Source organism: Oncorhynchus kisutch, linkage group LG19 (assembly GCF_002021735.2).
Source record: "Oncorhynchus kisutch isolate 150728-3 linkage group LG19, Okis_V2, whole genome shotgun sequence".
Lineage (NCBI taxonomy): Eukaryota > Metazoa > Chordata > Actinopteri > Salmoniformes > Salmonidae > Oncorhynchus > Oncorhynchus kisutch.
Window position 1 is genome coordinate 1,708,450 of NC_034192.2, and position 23,802 is coordinate 1,732,251.

General features: G+C 44.8%; 1 protein-coding gene across 2 annotated transcripts in view; it reads left to right on the forward strand.

The window, feature by feature from the left end:
* LOC109882975 (apoptotic protease-activating factor 1-like) overlaps window positions 1–23,802 on the forward strand; it is a 69,314-nt gene that overhangs the window by 4,216 nt on the left and 41,296 nt on the right. The window contains exons 4-20 of one of the 2 annotated variants that reach the window (XR_004204191.1): window positions 204–405; window positions 582–694; window positions 871–1,002; window positions 4,134–4,372; window positions 4,733–4,900; window positions 5,636–5,767; window positions 12,134–12,247; window positions 12,698–12,882; window positions 13,252–13,378; window positions 13,471–13,596; window positions 13,784–13,924; window positions 14,094–14,219; window positions 14,346–14,498; window positions 16,762–16,927; window positions 17,015–17,140; window positions 17,301–17,420; window positions 17,553–17,678. Coding sequence is in view for 1 of the 2 variants with exons in the window: in XM_031797488.1 (XP_031653348.1) it covers window positions 204–405; window positions 582–694; window positions 871–1,002; window positions 4,134–4,372; window positions 4,733–4,900; window positions 5,636–5,767; window positions 12,134–12,247; window positions 12,698–12,882; window positions 13,252–13,378; window positions 13,471–13,596; window positions 13,784–13,924; window positions 14,094–14,219; window positions 14,346–14,498; window positions 16,762–16,890; window positions 17,015–17,140; window positions 17,301–17,420; window positions 17,553–17,678 (2,459 nt within the window). In the remaining variant the exon portion in view is untranslated. The remainder of the gene's footprint in view (window positions 1–203; window positions 406–581; window positions 695–870; window positions 1,003–4,133; window positions 4,373–4,732; window positions 4,901–5,635; window positions 5,768–12,133; window positions 12,248–12,697; window positions 12,883–13,251; window positions 13,379–13,470; window positions 13,597–13,783; window positions 13,925–14,093; window positions 14,220–14,345; window positions 14,499–16,761; window positions 16,928–17,014; window positions 17,141–17,300; window positions 17,421–17,552; window positions 17,679–23,802) is intronic. The other variant, XM_031797488.1, reaches the window with a different exon arrangement.

The following is a 23,802-nucleotide window of genomic DNA, read 5'->3' on the forward strand; positions in this document are numbered from 1 at the left end:
TCTGTCTGTGTCTCTGTCTCACCATCTTTCTCTCTCTCTGACCATCTTTCTCTCTGTTTTGTCTGTTTATCACATTGGTCTCCTGACTGTACTCTCTCTCCATCTGTGTCTCTCTCTCCCTGTCTTTCTCTCTCTGACCTGACACACACACACACGCACACACACTCACTCACACTGGTCCTCCTGACACCCTCCCCCCCCAGAGTGTTTTCCGGGAGGAGTCCACTGGCTGTCCATAGGCCAGCTGGACCGGTCTGACCTGCTGGTTAGGATCCAGTCACTGTGTTTCCGTCTGGAGCAGCAGAGCCAGGAGAAAGACCCCTCGTCCTCCCTCCACCGGCCTCCTGGCTCTCTGGAGGAGGCCAAGGAGCGACTACGCTTCCTCATGCTCCGTCGTTACCCCAGGTCAGTCCCCCAGGGTTGATGTGGACTGGTAGCAAACTTTTCTTCTAAATGGTGGCTGTTAATGATGAGTAGAACGTTCAGTTGGACCTCAGAAGTTTCAGCTCTGGAGTGATTTATTGTATGCTATTAATTCCATTCCAATTCCTGTCAATTGAATTAGATGTGTGTGTGTGCAGGTCGTTGCTGATACTGGATGACATCTGGGACAGCTCGGTGCTCAAGGCCTTTGACATCCAGTGTCGAGTACTGCTCACCACCCGAGACAGAAGCCTAGCCGACTGTGTCAGCGGTGTGTATGAGTAATAGCACTGATATTATTACTAACATTACTACAGTACTACTGAAAAGGATGACTTAATTTATAGAACACTTCTCAAACATTACACTCAATGCACCTGCATATGTGCACCTGCACCTGCACATGTGTGTGTGTGTGCGCACTCATGCGTGTGTGTGTGTGTCCAGGTTCTAAGTCTGAGGTGGCAGTGGAGAGTGGTCTGGAGGAGGATCAGGCCTTGGAGATCCTCGCCCTGTATGTCAACGGGAAACCCCAGAGACTCCCAGAACAGGCCCGCAGCATTGTCAGAGAGTGCAAAGGTACACACACACACCATATGGAACTATAGTGTCAACAGAAATTGTATTGAATGAAATGAAAATTCCTTTCAGGTTTACAATAAAATGTCAATTTATTTCACATATTTAAGAGAAATACAGTATTACATTTTCATATGAAGGATTTGGGAAGCATTATGTAGTGCCCAAAAACATTGATAGAAATAATGAACAGATCATAAATAGAGAACAAGCTAATTAAACATCAAATAAAACAGCAACATGGCATACTGTAATAGTATGGATAGAATATAGTACATTATACAACGGGTGGGTCTAATCCTGAATGCTGATTGGTTAAAACCATATTCCAGCCGTAGTCTATTCCACAAGTTGCCACCGTTTAAAGTGACTATGCATAGATAATAAACAACGGGGGGAGGGAGGAGTGTGACAATATAAATTGTCCGGGTGGCCATTTGATTAATTGTTCAGTATTCTTATAGCTTGGGGGTAGAAGCTGTTAAGGAGGCTTTTGGTACTAGACTCGGTACTGCTTGCTGTGCATTTCTGGGCTTTCCTCTGACACTGCCTAGTATATAGGTCCAGGATGGCAGGAAGCTTGGCCCCAGTGATGTACTGGGCCATATGCACTACCCTCTGTAGCGCCTTACGATCGGATGCCGAGCAGTTACCATACCAGACGGTGACGCAACCGGTCAGGATGCTCTCGATGGTGCAGCTGTAGAACTTTTTGAGTATCTGGGGACCCATGCCAAATCTTTTTAGTCTCCTGAGGGGGAAAAGGTGTTGTCTTGCCCTCTTCACAACTGTTTTGGTGTGTTTGGACCATGATAGCTCGTTGGTGATGTGGACACCAAGTAACTTGAAACTCTCGACTTGCTCCACTTCAGCCCGTTGATGTTAATGGGGGCCTGTTCGGCCTGCCTTTTCCTGTAGTCCACGATCAGTTTCTTTGTCTTGCCCACATTGAGGGAGAGGTTGTTGTCCTGGCACCACACTGCCAGGTCTCTGACCTCCTCCTAATAGGCTGTCTCATTGTTGTTGGTAATCAGGCCTACCAATGTTGTCGTCAGCAAACTTAATGATGGTGTTGGAGTCGTGTTTGACCACGCAGTCGTGGGTGAACAGGGAGTACAGGAGGGGACTAAGCACGCACCCCTGAGGGGCCCCAGTGTTGAGGATCAGCATGGCAGACATGTTGTTGCCTACCCTTACCACCTGGGGGTGGCCCGTCAGGAAGTCCAGGATCCAGTTGCAGAGGGAGGTGTTTTGTCCCAGAGTCCTTAGCTTAGTGATGAGCTTTGTGGGTGCTATGGTGTTGAACGCTGACCTGTGAGTGAATAGCATTCTCACATAGGGGTTCCTTTTGTCCAGGTGTGAAAGGGCTGTGTGGAGTGCAATAGAGATTGCATCATCTGTGGACCTGTTGGGGCGGTATGCGAATTGGAGTGGGTCTAGTGTATCCAGGATGATGCTGTTGATGTGAGCCATGACCAGCCTTTCAAAGCACTTCATGGCTACTGACGTGAGTGCTTCGGGGCGGAAATCATTTGGGCAGGTTACTTTTGCTTCCTTGGGCACAGGGACTATGGTGGTCTGCTTGAAACATGTAGGTATTATAGACTCTGTTAGGGAGGGTTTGAAAATGTCAGTGAAGATAATCAGCTGACATCACTTTTATGGATATATACAAAGACATGTAAATTGAAAAAAGGTCAAACGAAATGGGGCTAGTTTGCAGTCTTCTACCCAGAGGCTGCAACATCATTAATATAGACCCTTCTACCCAGAGGCTGCAACATCAATAATATAGACCCTTCTACCCAGAGGCTGCAACATCATTAATATAGACCCTTCTACCCAGAGGCTGCAACATCATTAATATAGACCCTTCTACCCAGAGGCTGCAACATCATCAATATAGACCCTTCTACCCAGAGGCTGCAACATCATCAATATAGACCCTTCTACCCAGAGTGTGCAACATCAATAATATCTACCCTTCTACCCAGAGGCTGCAACATCATTAATATCTACCCTTCTACCCAGAGGCTGCAATATCAATAATATAGACCCTTCTACCCAGAGGCTGCAACATCATCAATATAGACCCTTCTACCCAGAGGCTGCAATATCATCAATATAGACCCTTCTACCCAGAGGCTGCAATATCAATAATATAGACCCTTCTACCCAGAGGCTGCAACATCATCAATATAGACCCTTCTACCCAGAGGCTGCAACATCATCAATATCTACCCTTCTACCCAGAGGCTGCAATATCAATAATATAGACCCTTCTACCCAGAGGCTGCAACATCATCAATATAGACCCTTCTACCCAGAGGCTGCAATATCAATAGTCAATTTGATCATCTAAAAGTTCAGAGCAGAAAAAAATAGTATTACTATTTCTTAAACTACTAATGTTCACATTTTAACTCAATATCTAAAAGTATTGCACTTTAGCAGATTCAACTTCTCAAGAGCTTGATGGTTCATTGATTATGTGTGATAATGTTGGGTTGGAACACAAATGTGCTGGCTCGAGATATGCAATCGTAAATACATTGTAATAAAATATATATATTTTAAATATCATAACAAAGACACTGACCTGAGAAAAACACAATCAGCACTTTCTTCTCCATGACAAAAGATTCCTAAAAAAAGAAACCAATATTTTCAGCTAGCTGTCTTGACCTGGTGTACTGTGGATCCTCTGCATTCAGCTGCACCTTTCTCTGTAGGGCAGGCGCTATTTCTCTGTCAGAACAATGGGTTTCACAAAACACATATTCATGTCTTTTTATAGCTTTATTTGTATAGTGGTTATGCTCAGTTCTCTCTTACCAGCAGGACATCAGTCAAATGAGTATGAGTCTGTCAGCCTGTTTTTGTTTTTCTGTCAAAAAACTCAGTCAAATTAGTCTGAGCATAGACTTTGGAGAAAAGGAGCCCTTAATGCCCACTGAAAATTCTGTTAACCTTCAACGACTTGTAGAATTCCATACTAAATCATGAAATAAATACAAATTCCATTTCTGTTACATCTCAACTCTTAAAAAAGAAATTTAAAAAACTATAAAACTCTTGGCACAATCAACCAGCCTACCTAAACCCCTCCTCTACCCTCCTCTCTTCCCCAGGCTCTCCCTTGGTGGTGTCCCTAATCGGGGCCCTGCTGCGGGAGTTCCCGGACCGCTGGGCCTACTACCTGCACACGCTCCAGCAGAAGAAGTTCAAGCGTATCCGTAAGTCGTCTTCGTATGACTACGATGCCCTTGACCAGGCCATGGCTGCCAGCATCCAGGTCCTGTCTGAGGAACACAGGGAGCTGTACATTGACCTCACCGTGCTGGAGAAGGACGTCAAAGTACCTGCCAAGGTCAGACTGGCCGGGGGGGATTATGGTTAGGCTTGGGTAGGTCAGGTTAGGCTAAACTAAGCTGGGCTACAGTAGGTTAGGGTAAGGCTATCCAGCACCTTCAGCCAGAAAGTATTCACAACCCATGGAGACATTGTGAGCTGTCCTTGTGGAAAGCAGGAGGGAATAAGATAATAATAGACAAGGAAGCGGGTCATTGTCTCTTAATCGAAGCCTGTTCTTCCATCACAAAGGAGGCTGCGGAGGGGAGGACGACTCATAATAATGTCTTGAATAGCGTTCCAGCCATTACTATGAGCCAGTCCTCCCCAGTTAAGGTGCCACCAACCTTCTGTGTCCTCCATGTTCCTCTGCCTGCAGGTTCTGTCGGTTCTGTGGGATCTAGAACCGGAGGAGGTGGAGGACGTTCTCCAGGACTTTGTGAACAAGTCCCTACTGTTCCGTGACTGTCACCACCGGCCCTACCTCTACTACCTCCACGACCTCCAGCTGGACTTCCTGGCTGAGATGAACCGCTCTGGTCTAGAAGTGGGTCTCATACACCTCAACCAGTGGAGGCTGCTGAGAGGAGGACGACTCATAATAATGTCCGGTATAGAGTGAATGGAATGGTATCAAACACTCCATTCCAGGCATTATTATGAGCCGTCCTCCCCTCAGCAGCCTCCACTGACTCCAACATACACACCTCTATCTTCATTTACATAGGGTTGTTATGTATGCTGGTGGCCATTTTGAAATGTATCTAAAGTTTGATGTTTGATAACTGTGTTGAAATTAATTCATATTTTCTGAAATCCAATATAAGGAAAAAATTCTAGAGAATCAATGTACATAGAACTTGGAAAACTAGACCGTCGCTTACAGAATGAATCAGTTAGACTCATGTCTTGTATGCCCTGCATTATTGGGACATCCATCTACTATAATTAATCAATAATTACCAATTACATTGGTAACCAGTTTATAATCGCAATAAGGGGTTTGTGATATATGGCCAATATACCACGGCTAAGGGCTGTCTCCAGGCACTCCGTGTTGCGTCGTGCTTAAGAACCACCCTTCTCCGTGGTATATTGGCCATATATCACAAACCCCTTATTGCGATTATAAACTGGTTACCAATGTAATTAAAGCAGTTAAAATAAATGTTTTGGCATATCTGTGCTATATGGGCTGTTATACCACGGCTGTCAGCCAATCAGCATTCAGGGCGTTAAAACCACCCAGTTTTATAATATGGTGTGTGTGTGTGTGTTCCAGAGCCTCCACACCAAGGTGGTGCGTCAGTACCAGCAGCGCTACAGCCAGGGTCCCCCCACCTCAGGAGATGAAGAGTGCCTCTACTGGTTCAGATTCCTCACCTACCACATGGCCAAGGCCAACCTCACACAGGTACGCACGCGCGCACACACAACCCACACATCTAAATCAACATTTTTGGGTCGCGTACAGATGTTAGCAGATGTTATAGCGGGTGCAGGGAAATGCTTGTATTACCAGCTCCTAACAGGGACACAAATAATCCAAAACTAAATCCAATTAACAACCCAAATAACACTTTCAGAGCTTGTGTTTGAGCTTGTTTGAGGACGTGTGAATTTGAGGACATTTGAGCTTGTTTGAGGACGTGTGAATTTGAGGACATTTGAGCTTGTTTGAGGACGTGTGAATTTGAGGACATTTGAGCTTGTTTGAGGACGTGTGAATTTGAGGACATTTGAGCTTGTTTGAGGACGTGTGAATTTGAGGACATTTGAGCTTGTTTGAGGACGTGTGAATTTGAGGACATTAGAGCTTGTTTGAGGACGTGTGAATTTGAGGACATTTGAGCTTGTTTGAGGACGTGTGAATTTGAGGACATTTGAGCTTGTTTGAGGACGTGTGAATTTGAGGACATTTGAGCTTGTTTGAGGACGTGTGAATTTGAGGACATTTGAGCTTGTTTGAGGACGTGTGAATTTGAGGACATTTGAGCTTGTTTGAGGACGTGTGAATTTGAGGACATTTGAGCTTGTTTGAGGACGTGTGAATTTGAGGACATTTGAGCTTGTTTGAGGACGTGTGAATTTGAGGACATTTGAGGACGTGTGAATTTGAGGACATTTGAGGACGTGTGAATTTGAGCTTGTTTGAGGACGTGTGAATTTGAGGACATTTGAGGACGTGTGAATTTGAGCTTGTTTGAGGACGTGTGAATTTGAGCTTGTTTGAGGACGTGTGAATTTGAGAATGTTTGAGGACGTGTGAATTTGAGCTTGTTTGAGGACGTGTGAATTTGAGCTTGTTTGAGGACGTGTGAATTTGAGCTTGTTTGAGGACGTGTGAATTTGAGGACATTTGAGCTTGTTTGAGGACGTGTGAATTTGAGGACATTTGAGCTTGTTTGAGGACATTTGAGCTTGTTTGAGGACGTGTGAATTTGAGCTTGTTTGAGGACATTTGAGCTTGTTTGAGGACGTGTGAATTTGAGCTTGTTTGAGGACGTGTGAATTTGAGCTTGTTTGAGGACGTGTGAATTTGAGGACATTTGAGCTTGTTTGAGGACGTGTGAATTTGAGGACATTTGAGCTTGTTTGAGGACGTGTGAATTTGAGGACATTTGAGCTTGTTTGAGGACGTGTGAATTTGAGGACATTTGAGCTTGTTTGAGGATGTGTGAGAGAGAGCTGGTGTGTGAGTGTGTGTTTTGTGTGAGCTGGTGTGTGTTTTGTGAGCGAGTCTCTTTGCGTCTTGGTACAGGAGATGGTGTGATGGCTGTTCAACAGTCTGATGGAGATAAAAGCACCACTTCGTATGATGGAGGCCTTCACCAGACAAGCACAAGTCACTAACATATTTTTCTCTCTATCTCCATCTCTTTCTCTCTCCCTCTATATTCTCTCTCTTTCTATCTGTTCTCCATCTCTTTCTCTCTCCCTCTATATTCTCTCTTTCTATCTGTTCTCCATCTCTTTCTCTCTCCCTCTATATTCTCTCTTTCTATCTGTTCTCCATCTCTTTCTCTCTCCCTCTATATTCTCTCTCTCTTTCTATCTTTCTCCATCTCTTTCTCTCTCCCTCTATATTCTCTCTCTCTTTCTATCTATCTCCATCTCTTTCTCTCTCCCTCTATATTCTCTCTCTCTTTCTATCTCCATCTCTTTCTCTCTCCCTCTATATTCTCTCTCTCTTTCTATCTCCATCTCTTTCTCTCTCCCTCTATATTCTCTCTCTCTTTCTATCTCCATCTCTTTCTCTCTCCCTCTATATTCTCTCTCTCTTTCTATCTCCATCTCTTTCTCTCTCCCTCTATATTCTCTCTCTTTCTATCTCCATCTCTTTCTCTCTCCCTCTATATTCTCTCTCTTTCTATCTCCATCTCTTTCTCTCTCCCTCTATATTCTCTCTCTTTCTATCTATCTCCATCTCTTTCTCTCTCCCTCTATATTCTCTCTCTCTATCTATCTCCATCTCTTTCTCTCTCCCTCTATATTCTCTCTCTCTTTCTCTCTTTCTATCTCCATCTCTTTCTCTCTCCCTCTATATTCTCTCTCTTTCTATCTCCGTCTCTTTCTCTCTCCCTCTATATTCTCTCTCTCTTTCTATCTCCGTCTCTTTCTCTCTCCCTCTATATTCTCTCTCTCTTTCTATCTCCGTCTCTTTCTCTCTCCCTCTATATTCTCTCTCTTTCTCTCTCCCTCTATATTCTCTCTCTCTTTCTATCTATCTCCATCTCTTTCTCTCTCCCTCTATATTCTCTCTCTTTCTCTCTCCCTCTATATTCTCTCTCTCTTTCTGTCTCCGTCTCTTTCTCTCTCCCTCTATATTCTCTCTCTTTCTCTCTCCCTCTATATTCTCTCTCTTTCTATCTATCTCCATCTCTTTCTCTCTCCCTCTATATTCTCTCTCTCTTTCTATCTATCTCCATCTCTTTCTCTCTCCCTCTATATTCTCTCTCTCTTTCTATCTATCTCCATCTCTTTCTCTCTCCCTCTATATTCTCTCTCTCTTTCTATCTATCTCCATCTCTTTCTCTTCCTCTATATTCTCTCTCTTTCTATCTCCGTCTCTTTCTCTCTCCCTCTATATTCTCTCTCTTTCTATCTCCGTCTCTTTCTCTCTCCCTCTATATTCTCTCTCTCTTTCTATCTCCGTCTCTTTCTCTCTCCCTCTATATTCTCTCTCTCTTTCTATCTCCGTCTCTTTCTCTCTCCCTCTATATTCTCTCTCTCTTTCTATCTCCGTCTCTTTCTCTCTCCCTCTATATTCTCTCTCTCTTTCTATCTCCGTCTCTTTCTCTCTCCCTCTATATTCTTTCTCTCTTTCTATCTCCTTCTCTTTCTCTCTCCCTCTATATTCTCTCTCTCTTTCTATCTCCGTCTCTTTCTCTCTCCCTCTATATTCTCTCTCTCTTTCTATCTCCGTCTCTTTCTCTCTCCCTCTATATTCTCTCTCTCTTTCTATCTCCGTCTCTTTCTCTCTCTCTTTCTATCTATCTCCATCTCTTTCTCTCTCCCTCTATATTCTCTCTCTTTCTCTCTCCCTCTATATTCTCTCTCTCTTTCTGTCTCCGTCTCTTTCTCTCTCCCTCTATATTCTCTCTCTTTCTCTCTCCCTCTATATTCTCTCTCTTTCTATCTATCTCCATCTCTTTCTCTCTCCCTCTATATTCTCTCTCTCTTTCTATCTATCTCCGTCTCTTTCTCTCTCCCTCTATATTCTCTCTCTCTTTCTATCTCCGTCTCTTTCTCTCTCCCTCTATATTCTCTCTCTCTTTCTATCTCCGTCTCTTTCTCTCTCCCTCTATATTCTCTCTCTCTTTCTGTCTCCGTCTCTTTCTCTCTCCCTCTATATTCTCTCTCTCTTTCTGTCTCCGTCTCTTTCTCTCTCCCTCTATATTCTCTCTCTCTTTCTGTCTCCGTCTCTTTCTCTCTCCCTCTATTCTCTCTCTTTCTCTCTCCCTCTATATTCTCTCTCTCTTTCTATCTATCTCCATCTCTTTCTCTCTCCCTCTATATTCTCTCTCTCTTTCTATCTCCGTCTCTTTCTCTCTCCCTCTATATTCTCTCTCTTTCTCTCTCCCTCTATATTCTCTCTCTCTTTCTATCTATCTCCATCTCTTTCTCTCTCCCTCTATATTCTCTCTTTCTATCTATCTCCATCTCTTTCTCTCTCTCTTTCTATCTATCTCCATCTCTTTCTCTCTCCCTCTATATTCTCTCTCTTTCTATCTATCTCCATCTCTTTCTCTCTCCCTCTATATTCTCTCTCTCTTTCTCTCTCCCTCTATATTCTCTCTCCCTCTATATTCTGTCTCTTTCTCTCTCCCTCTATATTCTCTCTCTCTTTCTGTCTCCGTCTCTTTCTCTCTCCCTCTATATTCTCTCTCTCTTTCTGTCTCCGTCTCTTTCTCTCTCCCTCTATATTCTCTCTCTCTTTCTGTCTCCGTCTCTTTCTCTCTCCCTCTATATTCTCTCTCTCTTTCTGTCTCCGTCTCTTTCTCTCTCCCTCTATATTCTCTCTCTTTCTCTCTCCCTCTATATTCTCTCTCTCTTTCTATCTATCTCCATCTCTTTCTCTCTCCCTCTATATTCTCTCTCTCTTTCTATCTATCTCCATCTCTTTCTCTCTCCCTCTATATTCTCTCTCTCTTTCTATCTATCTCCATCTCTTTCTCTCTCCCTCTATATTCTCTCTCTCTTTCTATCTATCTCCATCTCTTTCTCTCTCCCTCTATATTCTCTCTCTCTTTCTATCTATCTCCATCTCTTTCTCTCTCCCTCTATATTCTCTCTCTCTTTCTATCTATCTCCATCTCTTTCTCTCTCCCTCTATATTCTCTCTCTCTTTCTATCTATCTCCATCTCTTTCTCTCTCCCTCTATATTCTCTCTCTCTTTCTATCTATCTCCATCTCTTTCTCTCTCCCTCTATATTCTCTCTCTCTTTCTATCTATCTCCATCTCTTTCTCTCTCCCTCTATATTCTCTCTCTCTTTCTATCTATCTCCATCTCTTTCTCTCTCCCTCTATATTCTCTCTCTCTTTCTATCTATCTCCATCTCTTTCTCTCTCCCTCTATATTCTCTCTCTCTTTCTATCTATCTCCATCTCTTTCTCTCTCCCTCTATATTCTCTCTCTCTTTCTATCTATCTCCATCTCTTTCTCTCTCCCTCTATATTCTCTCTCTCTTTCTATCTATCTCCATCTCTTTCTCTCTCCCTCTATATTCTCTCTCTCTTTCTATCTATCTCCATCTCTTTCTCTCTCCCTCTATATTCTCTCTCTCTTTCTATCTATCCATCTCTTTCTCTCTCCCTCTATATTCTCTCTCTCTTTCTGTCTCCGTCTCTTTCTCTCTCCCTCTATATTCTCTCTCTCTTTCTGTCTCCGTCTCTTTCTCTCTCCCTCTATATTCTCTCTCTCTTTCTGTCTCCGTCTCTTTCTCTCTCCCTCTATATTCTCTCTCTCTTTCTGTCTCCGTCTCTTTCTCTCTCCCTCTATATTCTCTCTCTCTTTCTGTCTCCGTCTCTTTCTCTCTCCCTCTATATTCTCTCTCTCTTTCTGTCTCCGTCTCTTTCTCTCTCCCTCTATTCTCTCTCTTTCTCTCTCCCTCTATATTCTCTCTCTCTTTCTGTCTCTTTCTCTCTCCCTCTATATTCTCTCTCTCTCTTTCTGTCTCTTTCTCTCTCCCTCTATATTCTCTCTCTCTCTTTCTGTCTCTTTCTCTCTCCCTCTATATTCTCTCTCTCTCTTTCTGTCTCTTTCTCTCTCCCTCTATATTCTCTCTCTCTCTTTCTGTCTCTTTTCTCTCTCCCTCTATATTCTCTCTCTCTCTTTCTGTCTCTTTCTCTCTCCCTCTATATTCTCTCTCTCTCTTTCTGTCTCTTTCTCTCTCCCTCTATATTCTCTCTCTCTCTTCTGTCTCTTTCTCTCTCCCTCTATATTCTCTCTCTTCTTCTCTCTCTCTCTTTCTGTCTCTTTCTCTCTCCCTCTATATTCTCTCTCTCTCTTTCTGTCTCTTTCTCTCTCCCTCTATATTCTCTCTCTCTCTTTCTGTCTCTTTCTCTCTCCCTCTATATTCTCTCTCTCTCTTTCTGTCTCTTTCTCTCTCCCTCTATATTCTCTCTCTCTCTTTCTGTCTCTTTCTCTCTCCCTCTATATTCTCTCTCTCTCTTTCTGTCTCTTTCTCTCTCCTCTATATTCTCTCTCTCTCTTTCTGTCTCTTTCTCTCTCCCTCTATATTCTCTCTCTCTCTTTCTGTCTCTTTCTCTCTCCCTCTATATTCTCTCTCTCTCTTTCTGTCTCTTTCTCTCTCCCTCTATATTCTCTCTCTCTTTCTGTCTCTTTCTCTCTCCCTCTATATTCTCTCTCTTTCTCTCTCCCTCTATATTCTCTCTCTCTTTCTATCTATCTCCATCTCTTTCTCTCTCCCTCTATATTCTCTCTCTCTTTCTGTCTCCGTCTCTTTCTCTCTCCCTCTATATTCTCTCTCTTTCTCTCTCCCTCTATATTCTCTCTCTCTTTCTATCTATCTCCATCTCTTTCCCTCTATATTCTCTCTCTCTTTCTATCTATCTCCATCTCTTTCTCTCTCCCTCTATATTCTCTCTCTCTTTCTATCTATCTCCATCTCTTTCTCTCTCCCTCTATATTCTCTCTCTCTTTCTATCTCCGTCTCTTTCTCTCTCCCTCTATATTCTCTCTCTCTTTTTGTCTCTTTTTCTCTCCCTCTATATTCTCTCTCTTCTCTCTCCTCTTCCCCCCTCTCTCCCTTTAGGAGTTGTGCTCTCTGATGTTCTCTCTGGACTGGGTCAGAACTAAAGCTCAGATTATGGGACCGGCTCATCTCATCAATGACTATGTGGAGTACGGCGCCATACTGGACAAAGAGGTCAGGATTTGATAAACACCAAGTTCACTGAGGAAATTAGTGTACCCTGTTTTATCCTCATTTGATATGTTTTTCAGATCTTGTGTTTGGTATCAATTCCTCATAAGTCAATGGGGGCCTAGCGGTTAAGAGAATTGGGCCAGTAATCAAAACGTTGCTGGTTTGAATTCCTGGGCCGACTAGGTGAAACATTTGTTATTGTGCCCTTGAGCAAGGCACTTAACCCTAATTGCTCCTGTAAGTCTCTCTGAATAAGAGTGTCTGCTAAATGACTACAATGTGGAAATGTCAATGCAAGAAACAGTTACTCGTTTCATGCCTGTGAATACAATTGTTGTGTTCCAATCTCTCCTTTCTCCCACTGTGTGTACCTGTTCAATTCCCCTCATGGTTTTGAAACACCCCGTTTGTCACATCCTCGCTGTGAGTCTCTCTTTATGGTCCCCCCAGAACAGCGAGGTGCGGGGCCACTTCCAGGAGTTCCTGTCTCTGAACGGCCACCAGTTGGAGCAGCGTCCGTTCCCTGACGTAGTGCAGCTGGCCCTGTCCCAGCCAGACTCCTCTGAGGTGTACCGCCAGGCCCTGCTGCAGGCGCAGGAGAGGGCCACCAGAGGGGGACTCTACCTTGACTGGGTGTCAGTAGTAGGCCCATACACACTACTCACGTGCTTATAAGCGTACTCACTACTTAATCGGGGTGTACAGTATTGACCCCTAGCCCCCACCTCTTACTCCCTAGCCCTTATGCATTCCATTCCCCAGTCAACCATACCCTAACCATAGAGTTGGTTTTGTGTTGCAATTACCACAAAGCCTGTTTTAGCGTAGTGTCAGTGGCACTGCCCATGCTAAAACAGAAGCCATCGTAAATGCACAGACGTACCCTCTATCCAACTCTATGACCATAACTCTACGTTTTAGTCTCATTGCCTGATGTTCAACTTCCTCTAACATCCCCTCATGCTCACGTTCTCGAAATCATTTTTGTTTGTGTTTTGTTCCAGGAACAAAAGTAGTCTGAAGAGCCTGTCTCGTCTGGTGGTCCAGCCCCACCAGGGATCCATCTACTCTGCCTGCTTCTCCCACGACGGCACCAATATCGCCTCCTGTGGCTCCAGCAAGACACTGCGAGTAAGACGCAAGAAATCTTCACCCACTGTATCTCCCACACATCTCTGTTTGAGTGGGTGTCCTCAAAAACTCTGTCCCGTGTGCGTCTCCAGGTGTTTAAGAGCACGTCTGGGGAGAAGCTGCTGGAGATCCAGGCCCACGACGATGAGGTGCTCTGCTGCGCCTTCTCCCCGGATGACCATCTCCTAGCAACCTGCTCCAGTGATAGGAAGGTCAAGGTATGGTGTGGAAGCCTCCCCTCTGCCATTCAAACTTTGGACAGACTTCAGACAGACTTGCCTGACAACCCGACTTCGACAGACGGAAGTGGTTTGTCTGTCTCTAATCTGTGTTGCGTAAAAGGTTTGGAAAGTAAATAAAGGAGTTGTATATCTGTGTAACTACAGTATCTGTGTTGTGTGCCAGGTTTGGAATGTGGAGCGTGGGACTCTGATGAGGATGTTTGAGGACGAACACGAGGAGCAGGTCAACCACTGTCAGTTCACCAACATACGCCGACGCCTCCTACTGGCCACCTGTTCCAACGACAAATTCATGAACACCAAGGTGAGCCTGTGTGTGTGTGTGCCTGTTTCTGTTCTGTGTGCGCTAAAAAATTTTAACCATGAAGTAGGCCACATTTTTTGCACTCTGGCTATAAGATAGATATATATCCTCCACACTATATATATATATATATATATATATATGTGTATCCTACTCTCTCTCTCTCTAGCTGTGGAACATCAATAAACCCTCCTCCCAGAACACCATGTTTGGTCATTTGGAGCCTGTCAATCACTGCTGTTTCTCCCCTGATGACGCCTACCTCTCCACCTCTTCCAGTGACGGAACCCTGAAGGTGGGCGGGGCATAGTCACCACCTATGTGTTTATATTAGCAAATATAGATAAAGGTTTTTCATTTAGGTGTAGACTACTATAATGTATTTAACAACATTAATTGTACGTGTGTGTTTGTGTTTCAGCTGTGGGAGGTGTCCTCGGCTAATGAGTGGAAGTCCATAGACGTGGCAGACATGTTCCCGGAGCAGAGAGAGCAGACGGAGGTCATGGTGAAGTGCAGCACCTGGTCAGCAGACGGCAGGACCATCATCTGTGCTGCCAGGAACGCAGTCTTTGTGAGTGTTGAAGAGCCAGCCCTCCCCTGCTGAGTTAGTAAGCCTCTGCTCTGCTCCGTCAGGCTGGCATGGTGCCGTGGCGTGGGCACAGGGACTGAAGGGTGGTCCCCTGGCGGAGCTCCATGACTCGGACCAGATTTGTTTAGCATGTTGCATCAGAGTAGGAGCTGGCTGAATGTTGAATGGACTTCGGTAACTGGGGGACATGAGCTAATGCTCATGCTATGGCTAATACTACACTGAACAAAAATAGAAACGGAACATGCAACAATTTCAAAGATTTTACTGAGTTACAGTTCATAAAAGGAAATTGGTCAATTGAAATAAATGTACTCTTTCCTAATCTATGGATTTCACATGACTGGGAATATGCAGATATGTTGGTCACAGATACCGTAAAAAAAACAGTAGGGGCATGGATCAGAAAACCAGTCAGTATCTGGTGTGACCACCATTTGCTTCATGCAGCGTGACACATCTCCTTCACATAGAATTGATCAGGCTGTTGATATTGGCCTGGGGAATATTGTGGCTGTGGACGACTAGCATGCAGATGAGCTTCCCTGAGACGGTTTCTGACAGTTTGTGCAGAAATTCTTCGGTTGTGCAAACCCACAGTTTCATCAGCTGTCCGGGTGGCTGGTGTCAGACGAAGAAGCTGGATGTGAAGGTCCTGGGCTGGCGTGTTTACACGTGGTCTGTGGTTGTGAGGCCGGTTGGAAGTACTGCCAAATGCTTTTGGAGGTGGCTTATGGTAGAGAAATGAACATTAAATTCTCTGGCAACAGCTCTTGTGGACATTCCTGCAGTCAGCATTACAATTGCACACTCCCTCAACTTGAGACATCTGTGGCATTAACTACATGACATAAATTGTGTACAAACATTTCACCCCCCTTGCCCTCAGAACAGCCTCATTTCGTCAGGGCATCGACTCTACAAAGCGTTCCACAGGGATGCTGGCCCATGTTGACTCCAATGCTTCCCACAGTTGTCAAGTTGGCTGGATGTCCTTTGGGTGGTGGACCATACTTGATAAAACTGTGATAAACCCAGCAGTGTTGTAGTTTTTGACATAAACCAGTGTGTCTGGCACCTACTACCATGCCCCGATCAAAGGCACAAATCTTTTGTCTTGTCCATTCACCCTCTGAATAGCACACAATATATGTCTCAATTGTCTCAAGGCTTAAAAATCCTACTTGAACCTGTCTCCTCCCCTTCATCTACACTGATTGAAGTGGATTTAACAAGTGACATCAATACGCCTGTCATGGAAAGAGCAGGTGTTCATAATGTTTTGTATGCTGTGTTGACGCAGTGCATCGACAATCTGTCAAATTCTGTCAATATATTTGTGTTTAGCGGTATGTTCTTGTCTAGTAAACTGCTCCTAGAGCAATCTGTCTGTGAAGCAATGAGAATGCCCTGGACAACTTGTCTTTCATGTTTTGGTATTTGGGCCTGTCTGCCCATCAGAGGGTAGAAGCGTGTGTTCTGACTGAGAATGAAGCCGTCCCACTCCTGGGAAATGGAAAGGTCTCTGTGTCCGTGTCTGTTCTCTCCACTCCAGGAATCAGAGGGGCGTTGAATGTCAGAGTGGCGTTGAATGTCAGAGTTGTCAGTTTGTAGGCTAGTATTGATAGAAGAATAGATAGCTCGATGGACTTTAAAAACAATTACGTAGAAATAGCAGTTGGAACTCCTTTTGTTTTCTACCTGAATCTCTCTTTTCTCTCCATCTCTTTCCCTTTCTTTTCTTCGGTCTGCTTTTTTCCCTTCACAATCCTACATTTTGCCAAGTTGGAAGATATGGAAATCATCATCCATGGTTGAGATGCAGGTTGACATGTATTGTCTTGAGTCTTGCCCTGGAGGCAGAACTGAGCCGTTTCCGCTAGATGGGACAGCTGCAAAGTCAGAAAAATGAATGGAAACAAAACCTGCAGTTGAGACTTCACTTAGCAGCTTATCAGGCTATTACCATATTGCTTCCATCTAATCCCATCCTGTCATGTCCTTTACAGTTCACATTACATTTGAGTCATTTAGCAAAGACTCCAGAGCAACTTACAATTAGATCTCTACATGGTCTGACCTAACAACCTATGAGCCCTCCAAGGGACCATCAAGAAGTGTCTAGAAAGTTATCACTAGCTTATGCATGGAAGCCATTTTGTGCCCCACATATTGGCAGTTGCACTAGAGAGCGATCACCAGCTATAACTATGGTGTAGTGACAGATCCCTCCTGCTGTTCCCAGGTGTTTGATGTAGAGACGGCGGCCATGTTGTTGGAGATCCGGACCAGTCGTCTGAGCACGGTGCAGTACTGTCACGCCTGTCCCAGCAGCAACCTGGTGGCCATCGCACTGTCACACTATGCTGTGGAGGTACACACACAGCCTGTTGACTATTACACTGTGCCATGTAGGTACACACATGGTGGCTATAGCCCTATTAAACTACTACACCATCATATGGCAGGATATGACATCATACGTCTCTTCCCTCCAGCTGTGGGACATAGAGACCAGTAAGAAGATGGCTGACTGTAGTGGTCATCTGAGCTGGGTCCATGGAGTCCAGTTCTCCCCTGACGGATCTCTACTGCTCTCCTGTTCTGACGACCAGACCGTCAGGGTAAGTGTGTGTGTGTATGTGTGCGTCTGTCGTCTGTCTGTCAATAATTTGTCCAATCTGTCTTCATCAGTTAACCCTTCTCGTGACATATTGTACTTAACCATTTAACCTTTTTAACGGCATAAAAAATGTAATGCTGTGATGTGTGTGTGTGTGTCAGGTGTGGGAGACTAAAAAAGTCCACACCTCATCAGCTGTCTGTCTGAAGAGGGACTCTGACGTGCTCTTTAACAACGGTGACATTACTGTGGTCGCCGCCGACAACCGCAACAGACTGCAGGTGAGAGGGCTGGGCTGGAGACACACACACACACACACACACACACACACACACACACAATGACGCCTTACAGATGTGACAGGTGTTAACCCAGCAGGCTGGTGTGTGTGTGTGTGTGTGTGTGTGTGTCAGGTGAGGAATGGGAGGACCGGAGCGGTGATGTTCCAGTCAGAGAACCAGGAGTCTCGTATCCGCTGCACTGCGATCTGCTCACAGACCTCAGCTGTGGGGCTGGGACGAGAGGATGGGACGATACAGGTACACACACACACACACACAGGTACGCTCACATATACACACACTTTTACCCTCAAACACACGTGTACACACACACACACAGGTACACACTTTTACCCTCACACACATACCAGAAAGCAAAAATCTTCAAGGACACAAAAGTAGGAAAATGCTTACGTATAATTTATGCTTAACTTGACAAAAGTGCAGGTGCTATGAGGGAAAAGTGCCAGAAATGTAAAAGGCTTTTTGGCTGGAGAAGACGGTATCACTGCCAAACTTGATAAAGACCAACTGAGCTGTAGGAAAGGCAGGAAGAGACATTCTTTCAGGTAAAGCTGGACACAATGTTACACCAAAACTAAGTTTGACAGTTTTACCACTGGTGCTGTCCTAGTAGCATTGTGACTACTGTGGTCTGCCTATGCTTGGAAGAGTTGGTCGAAGTGGTGTGTGTAAAAATCATGTTCACCTTGCTGGAGGAGATGTTTCTCACGTCCACTATTGGCTGGTGACATTGTGCTGGAAACATCTCTGTTTGGCCTGTCAACCCTGTCTCTGTCCTACTGTACTGTACCCTGTACTGTACTCTCTGCCTGCCTGCCTGCCTGCCTGCCTGCCTGCCTGCCTGCCTGCCTGCCTGCCTGCCTGCCTGCCTGCCTGCCTGCCTATCCTGTCTCAGTCGTACCGTTTCCCAGCTCTCTCTTTCTCTCTCTCTCTGTCTGGCCTGTCAACCCTGTCTCAGTCCTACTGTACTGTACCCAGCTTTCTCTCTCAATTCAATTAAATTCAAGGGGCTTTATTGTCATGGGAAACATGTGTTAACATTGCCAAAGCAAGTGAGGTAGATAATATACAAAAGTGAAATAAACAATAAAAATGTACAGTAAACATTACACATACAGACGTTTCAAAACAATAAAGACATTACAAATGTCATATTATTTATATATATATATATATAAATATATACTGCTCAAAAAAATAAAGGGAACACTAAAATAACACATCCTAGATCTGAATGAATGAAATATTCTTATTAAATACTTTTTTCTTTACATAGTTGAATGTGCTGACAACAAAATCACACAAAAATTATCAATGGAAATCAAATTTATCAACCCATGGAGGTCTGGATTTGGAGTCACACAAAATTAAAGTGGAAAACCACACTACAGCCGGATCCAACTTTGATGTAAAGTCAAAATGAGGCTCAGTAGTGTGTGTGGCCTCCACGTGCCTGTATGACCTCCCTACAACACCTGGGCATGTTCCTGATGAGGTGGCGGATGGTCTTTTTAAAATTTTTACCTTTATTTCACTAGGCAAGTCAGTTAACAACAAATTCTTATTTTCAATGACTGCCTAGGAACAGTGGGTTAACTGCCTGTTCAGGGGCAGAACGACAGATTTGTACTATGTCAGCTTGGGTTTTGAACTTGCAACCTTCCGGTTACTAGTCCAACACTCTAACCACTAGGCTACCCTGCCGCCCCGTCTCCTGAGGGATCTCCTCCCAGACCTGGACTAAAGCATCCGCCAACTCCTGGACAGTCTGTGGTGCAATGTGGCGTTGGTGGATGGAGCGAGACATGATGTCCCAGATGTGCTCAATTGGATTCAGGTCTGGGGAGCGGGCGGGCCAGTACATAGCATCAATGCCTTCCTCTTGCAGGAACTGCTGACACACTCCAGCCACATGAGGTCTAGCATTGTCTTGCATTAGGAGGAACCCAGGGCCAACCGCACCAGCATATGGTCTCACAAGGGGTCTGAGGATCTCATCTCGATACCTAATGGCAGTCAGGCTACCTCTGGGGAGCACATGGAGGGCTGTGCGGCCCCCCAAAGAAATGCCACTGTAACGGATGTGAAACGGCTAGCTTAGTTAGCGTTGGTGCGTGCTAAATAGCGTTTCAATAGGTGACGTCACTTGCTCTGAGACCTTGAAGTAGTAGTTCCCCTTGCTCTGCAAGGGCCGCGGCTTTTGTGAAGCGATGGGTAACGATGCTTCGTGGGTGACTGTTGTTGATGTGTGCAGAGGGTCCCTGGCTCGCGCCAGGGTATGGGCGAGGGGATGGTATAAAGTTACGTTACATTCTCCACGGCGTCTCCAGACTCTGTCACGTCTGTCACATGTGCTCAGTGTGAACCTGCTTTCATCTGTGAAGAGCACAGGGCACCAGTGGCGAATTTGTCAATCTTGGTGTTCTCTGGCAAATGCCAAACGTCCTGCACGGTGTTGAGCTGTAAGCACAACCCCCACCTGTGGACGTCGGGCCCTCATACCACCCTCATGGAGTCTGTTTCTGACCGTTTGAGCAGACACATGCACATTTGTGGCCTGCTGGAGGTCATTTTGCAGGGCTCTGGCAGTGCTCCTCCTGCTCCTCCTTGCACAAAGGCGGAGGTAGCGGTCCTGCTGCTGGGTTGTTGCCCTCCTACGGCCTCCTCCACGTCTCCTGATGTACTGGCCTGTCTCCTGGTAGCGCCTCCATGCTCTGGACACTACGCTGACAGACACAGCAAACCTTCTTGCCACAGCTCGCATTGATGTACCATCCTGGATGAGCTGCACTACCTGAGCCACTTGTGTAAGTTGTAGACTCCGTCTCATGCTACCACTAGAATGAAAGCACCGCCAGCATTCAAAAGTGACCAAAACATCAGCCAGGAAGCATAGGAACTGAGAAGTGGTCTGTGGTCACCACCTGCAGAACCACTCCTTTATTGGGGCTTTCTTGCTAATTGCCTATAATTTCCACCTGCTGTCTATTCCATTTGCACAACAGTATGTGAAATTTATTGTCAATCAGTGTTGCTTCCTAAGTGGACAGTTTGATTTCACAGAAGTGTGATTGACTTGGAGTTACATTGTGTTGTTTAAGTGTTCCCTTTCTTTTTTTGAGCAGTGTGTGTGTATGTATATATATATATATATATATATATATATATATATATATATATGTATATGTATATGTGTGTGTGTGTGTTTTAACAATGTACAAATGGTTAAAGTACACAAGATAAAATAAATAAGCATAAATATGGGTTGTATTTACAATGGTGTTTGTTCTTCACTGGTTGCCCTTTTCTCGTGGCAACAGGTCACAAATCTTGCTGCTGTGATGGCACACTGTGGAATTTCACCCAGTAGATATGGGAGTTTATAAAAATTGGATTTGTTTTCGAATTCTTTGTGGATCTGTGTAATCTGAGGGAAATATGTCTCTCTAATGTGGTCATACATTGGGCAGGAGGTTAGGAAGTGCAGCTCAGTTTCCACCTCCATTTTTTGGGCAGTGAGCACATAGCCTGTCTTCTCTTGAGAGCCAGGTCTGCCTACGGCAGCCTTTCTCAATAGCAAGGCTATGCTCACTGAGTCTGTACATAGTCAAAGCTTTCCTTAAGTTTGGGTCAGTCACAGTGGTCAGGTATTCTGCCGCTGTGTACTCTCTGTTTAGGGCCAAATAGCATTCTAGTTTGCTCTGTTTTTTTGTTAATTGTTTCCAATGTGTCAAATGTCTCTCTCTCTCTCTTGACCTATTTTGTCCTCTCTCTTTCTGCTTCTCTTTTCTAGTTGTCATAAATGAGATTTTTCCTACTTCTGACCTTTTCTTCCTCTCTCATTTATTCCCACTCTCTGCTCTACTTGCTCCATCGCTCCCTGTCTCTATGATAAATGGTTGTTTACTGTGAGCCCAGGAAAATCTGGTCCCTTTTGGAAGTGTGTGTTAAGACTCCGGGATGTCCCTGGAAGTGGTAGTAAGTAGTGTCACACAGGAGACTCAGGGATGTCCCTGGAAGTGGTAGTAAGTAGTGTCACACAGGAGACTCAGGGATGTCCCTGGAAGTGGTAGTAAGTAGTGTCACACAGGCAGGTGTGTAAAACTCCAGTTGGGGCCACACCTCAGGAACCTCTTTAATTAATGAATGGAGCCTGGGCTCTAACCAACACAGGGGTTAATGCATTATAATAACTCTGGCCTCTTCTCTCACACACACACTTGGGTGTCTGTCTACTCTTTTGAGTCAAGACAGTCAAGAGGGGGAAGAGGACAGATGGATGATAATGGTTGAAATGAGTGGAGCTGAAAGACTGCAGGGTTGTGTAATATCAGTTACTTAACATGTGAAAAGTGGGCATACCATGGAAATGTTGGTTTCACTGTGAGGATACTTGTGTTGGTCTTTACACCTGTTCCATTACATCTAATTCCTCTCATTTCCACCAGAGGGAGCTGCTGCTTTGTTTCCTTCCAGGTCCGCTGCTGCAGTAGTCTGCCCCCCGCTCTCGCTCGCACTCTCCCTCTAACTCTTGCTCTCTCTCACTCTCCCTCTAGCTCTTGTGCTCTCACTTTCTCTCTCTCTCTCTCTCCCCCTCTAGCTCTTGTGCTCTCTTGCACTCTTTCTTTCCCTCTAGTTCTCTCTCTCTCGCTCTCTCTCTCTGTGTCTCTCTGCCTGCTTTCACTTTCTCTCCACATCAGAGCCACTGTGCTATTAGAGCAGAGAGGTACAAATTGACCAGAACTCTTAATGAACTCACAAAGCAATGCCCTCGTTGTCATTGACTCAGTTTGACGCATGCCTCCCATTCTAGTCTTCTTTCTGGGCTGTAATTGCCACTTTGATTGGCTCAGTTCTCTCCTCTGAAATGACATGCTGTTTTTCTATTAAGAAGGAAAAGAAGAGAGGGACAGGAGTGTTGAAGAGAGTGTGTTATACCCCAGGCAGGAGGGAAGACAGTTAGGCAGGTACTGAGGACCATTGGATGGAGGACTCTACAGCGGCTGACCCCTCACAGGGGCTTGTTGCTGGCGCTAGGGCTAGAAACAGGCAGTGTGCAGGTATGGTAGCGTGATATGGCATGTGTGCGCGTCAGTGGAGGTTGCTGTGGGGAGGACGGCTCATAATAATGGCTGGAATGGAGTCAATGGAATTGTCTCAAACACGTGGTTTCTATGTGATTGATACCAGTCCAGCCATTACTATGAGCCGTCCTCCCCTCAGCAGCCTCCACTGTGGGCTTCGACCTGGATTCAAATAATATCATAAATACTTTGCTTTAGTCTGCCTAGATGGTCAGGGTTTGCACTGTTGGGACTATTCCATTTGTCCATTTGCACCAGGCTCAATCAAGTCCTGATCTTTTTAAGGTGTGTGTGTGTGTGTGTGTGTGTGTGTGTGTGTGTGTGTTCCTTGACCTTCTCAAAGGGATTGTGATCAGTGTTAGGGCGAGGGATAGCTCCAGTACTGTGGAGTGATCTATTGTTCAAATGGAGTTTAAGGTGCACATCACAGCATATCTTTCTGTATGCAGTATTACACAAGGGAGGCTACACATGTGGATGAAAACAGATCAGGGATCAGTACATGTTAACCTGCTCATCATAAGGTGCTCCGATGACCACTGCTCTCAGATCAGATCTGTGCTGCTTTCGTTGATCTGTTTTTTCCTAAGCGTCATAAGCCAAACTAGTATTCCTAACGCTAACATGTTTTACTCAACCTTTCCCCCATATCGCCCTGAGCACCCTCCCTGCTGCCTCATTCCCAAACCTTGAGGTGAGCTGGCAACCTTTTGAAACCCGTTTCCCAGTAGCATCGCAGAGCGTCCTCTGGTTGGCATGCCCTGCGGCTAGCCTTCTCACGCGTTTGTTTGAAGTAGGGTTTTATTTGAGAGGTTTAAATATTTTAGCACAATCTCAACAATCTCAATCTACGATTCACCTTGTGCTCAGTGTGTGTGTGTGTGTGTGTGTGTGCATGTGTAGTCATTTTTCGTCTAAAGTTATGAGCTTGTGTGTTTCTTTGCCTTTTGGTTTACACTACAAATATCATACTAGGAGGGTTCATTTATTATTTAGCGATAATATTAATAGACTTCAAGTATGTTTAATAGCTTAAGTTTGCAATCATTTCCAATAGTTCAATGTCAACAGAATTCAGCCTTTAGAATTCTAGTCCAACTACTCAGTCAAGTTATCAAAGATGGCGCAGGAAGTTTCTAAGACAGTTAGGACTTCTAGGACCTCAATGTACTCTAGGTTGTCCGAGTTTCCGTTGTCTCCCTTTATAAGATTAAAGGGGTTTTGTAACTTGAAGCCAGTTCTTTGGGCATCAGAGCTGCTTTTTGTCCTGCTGT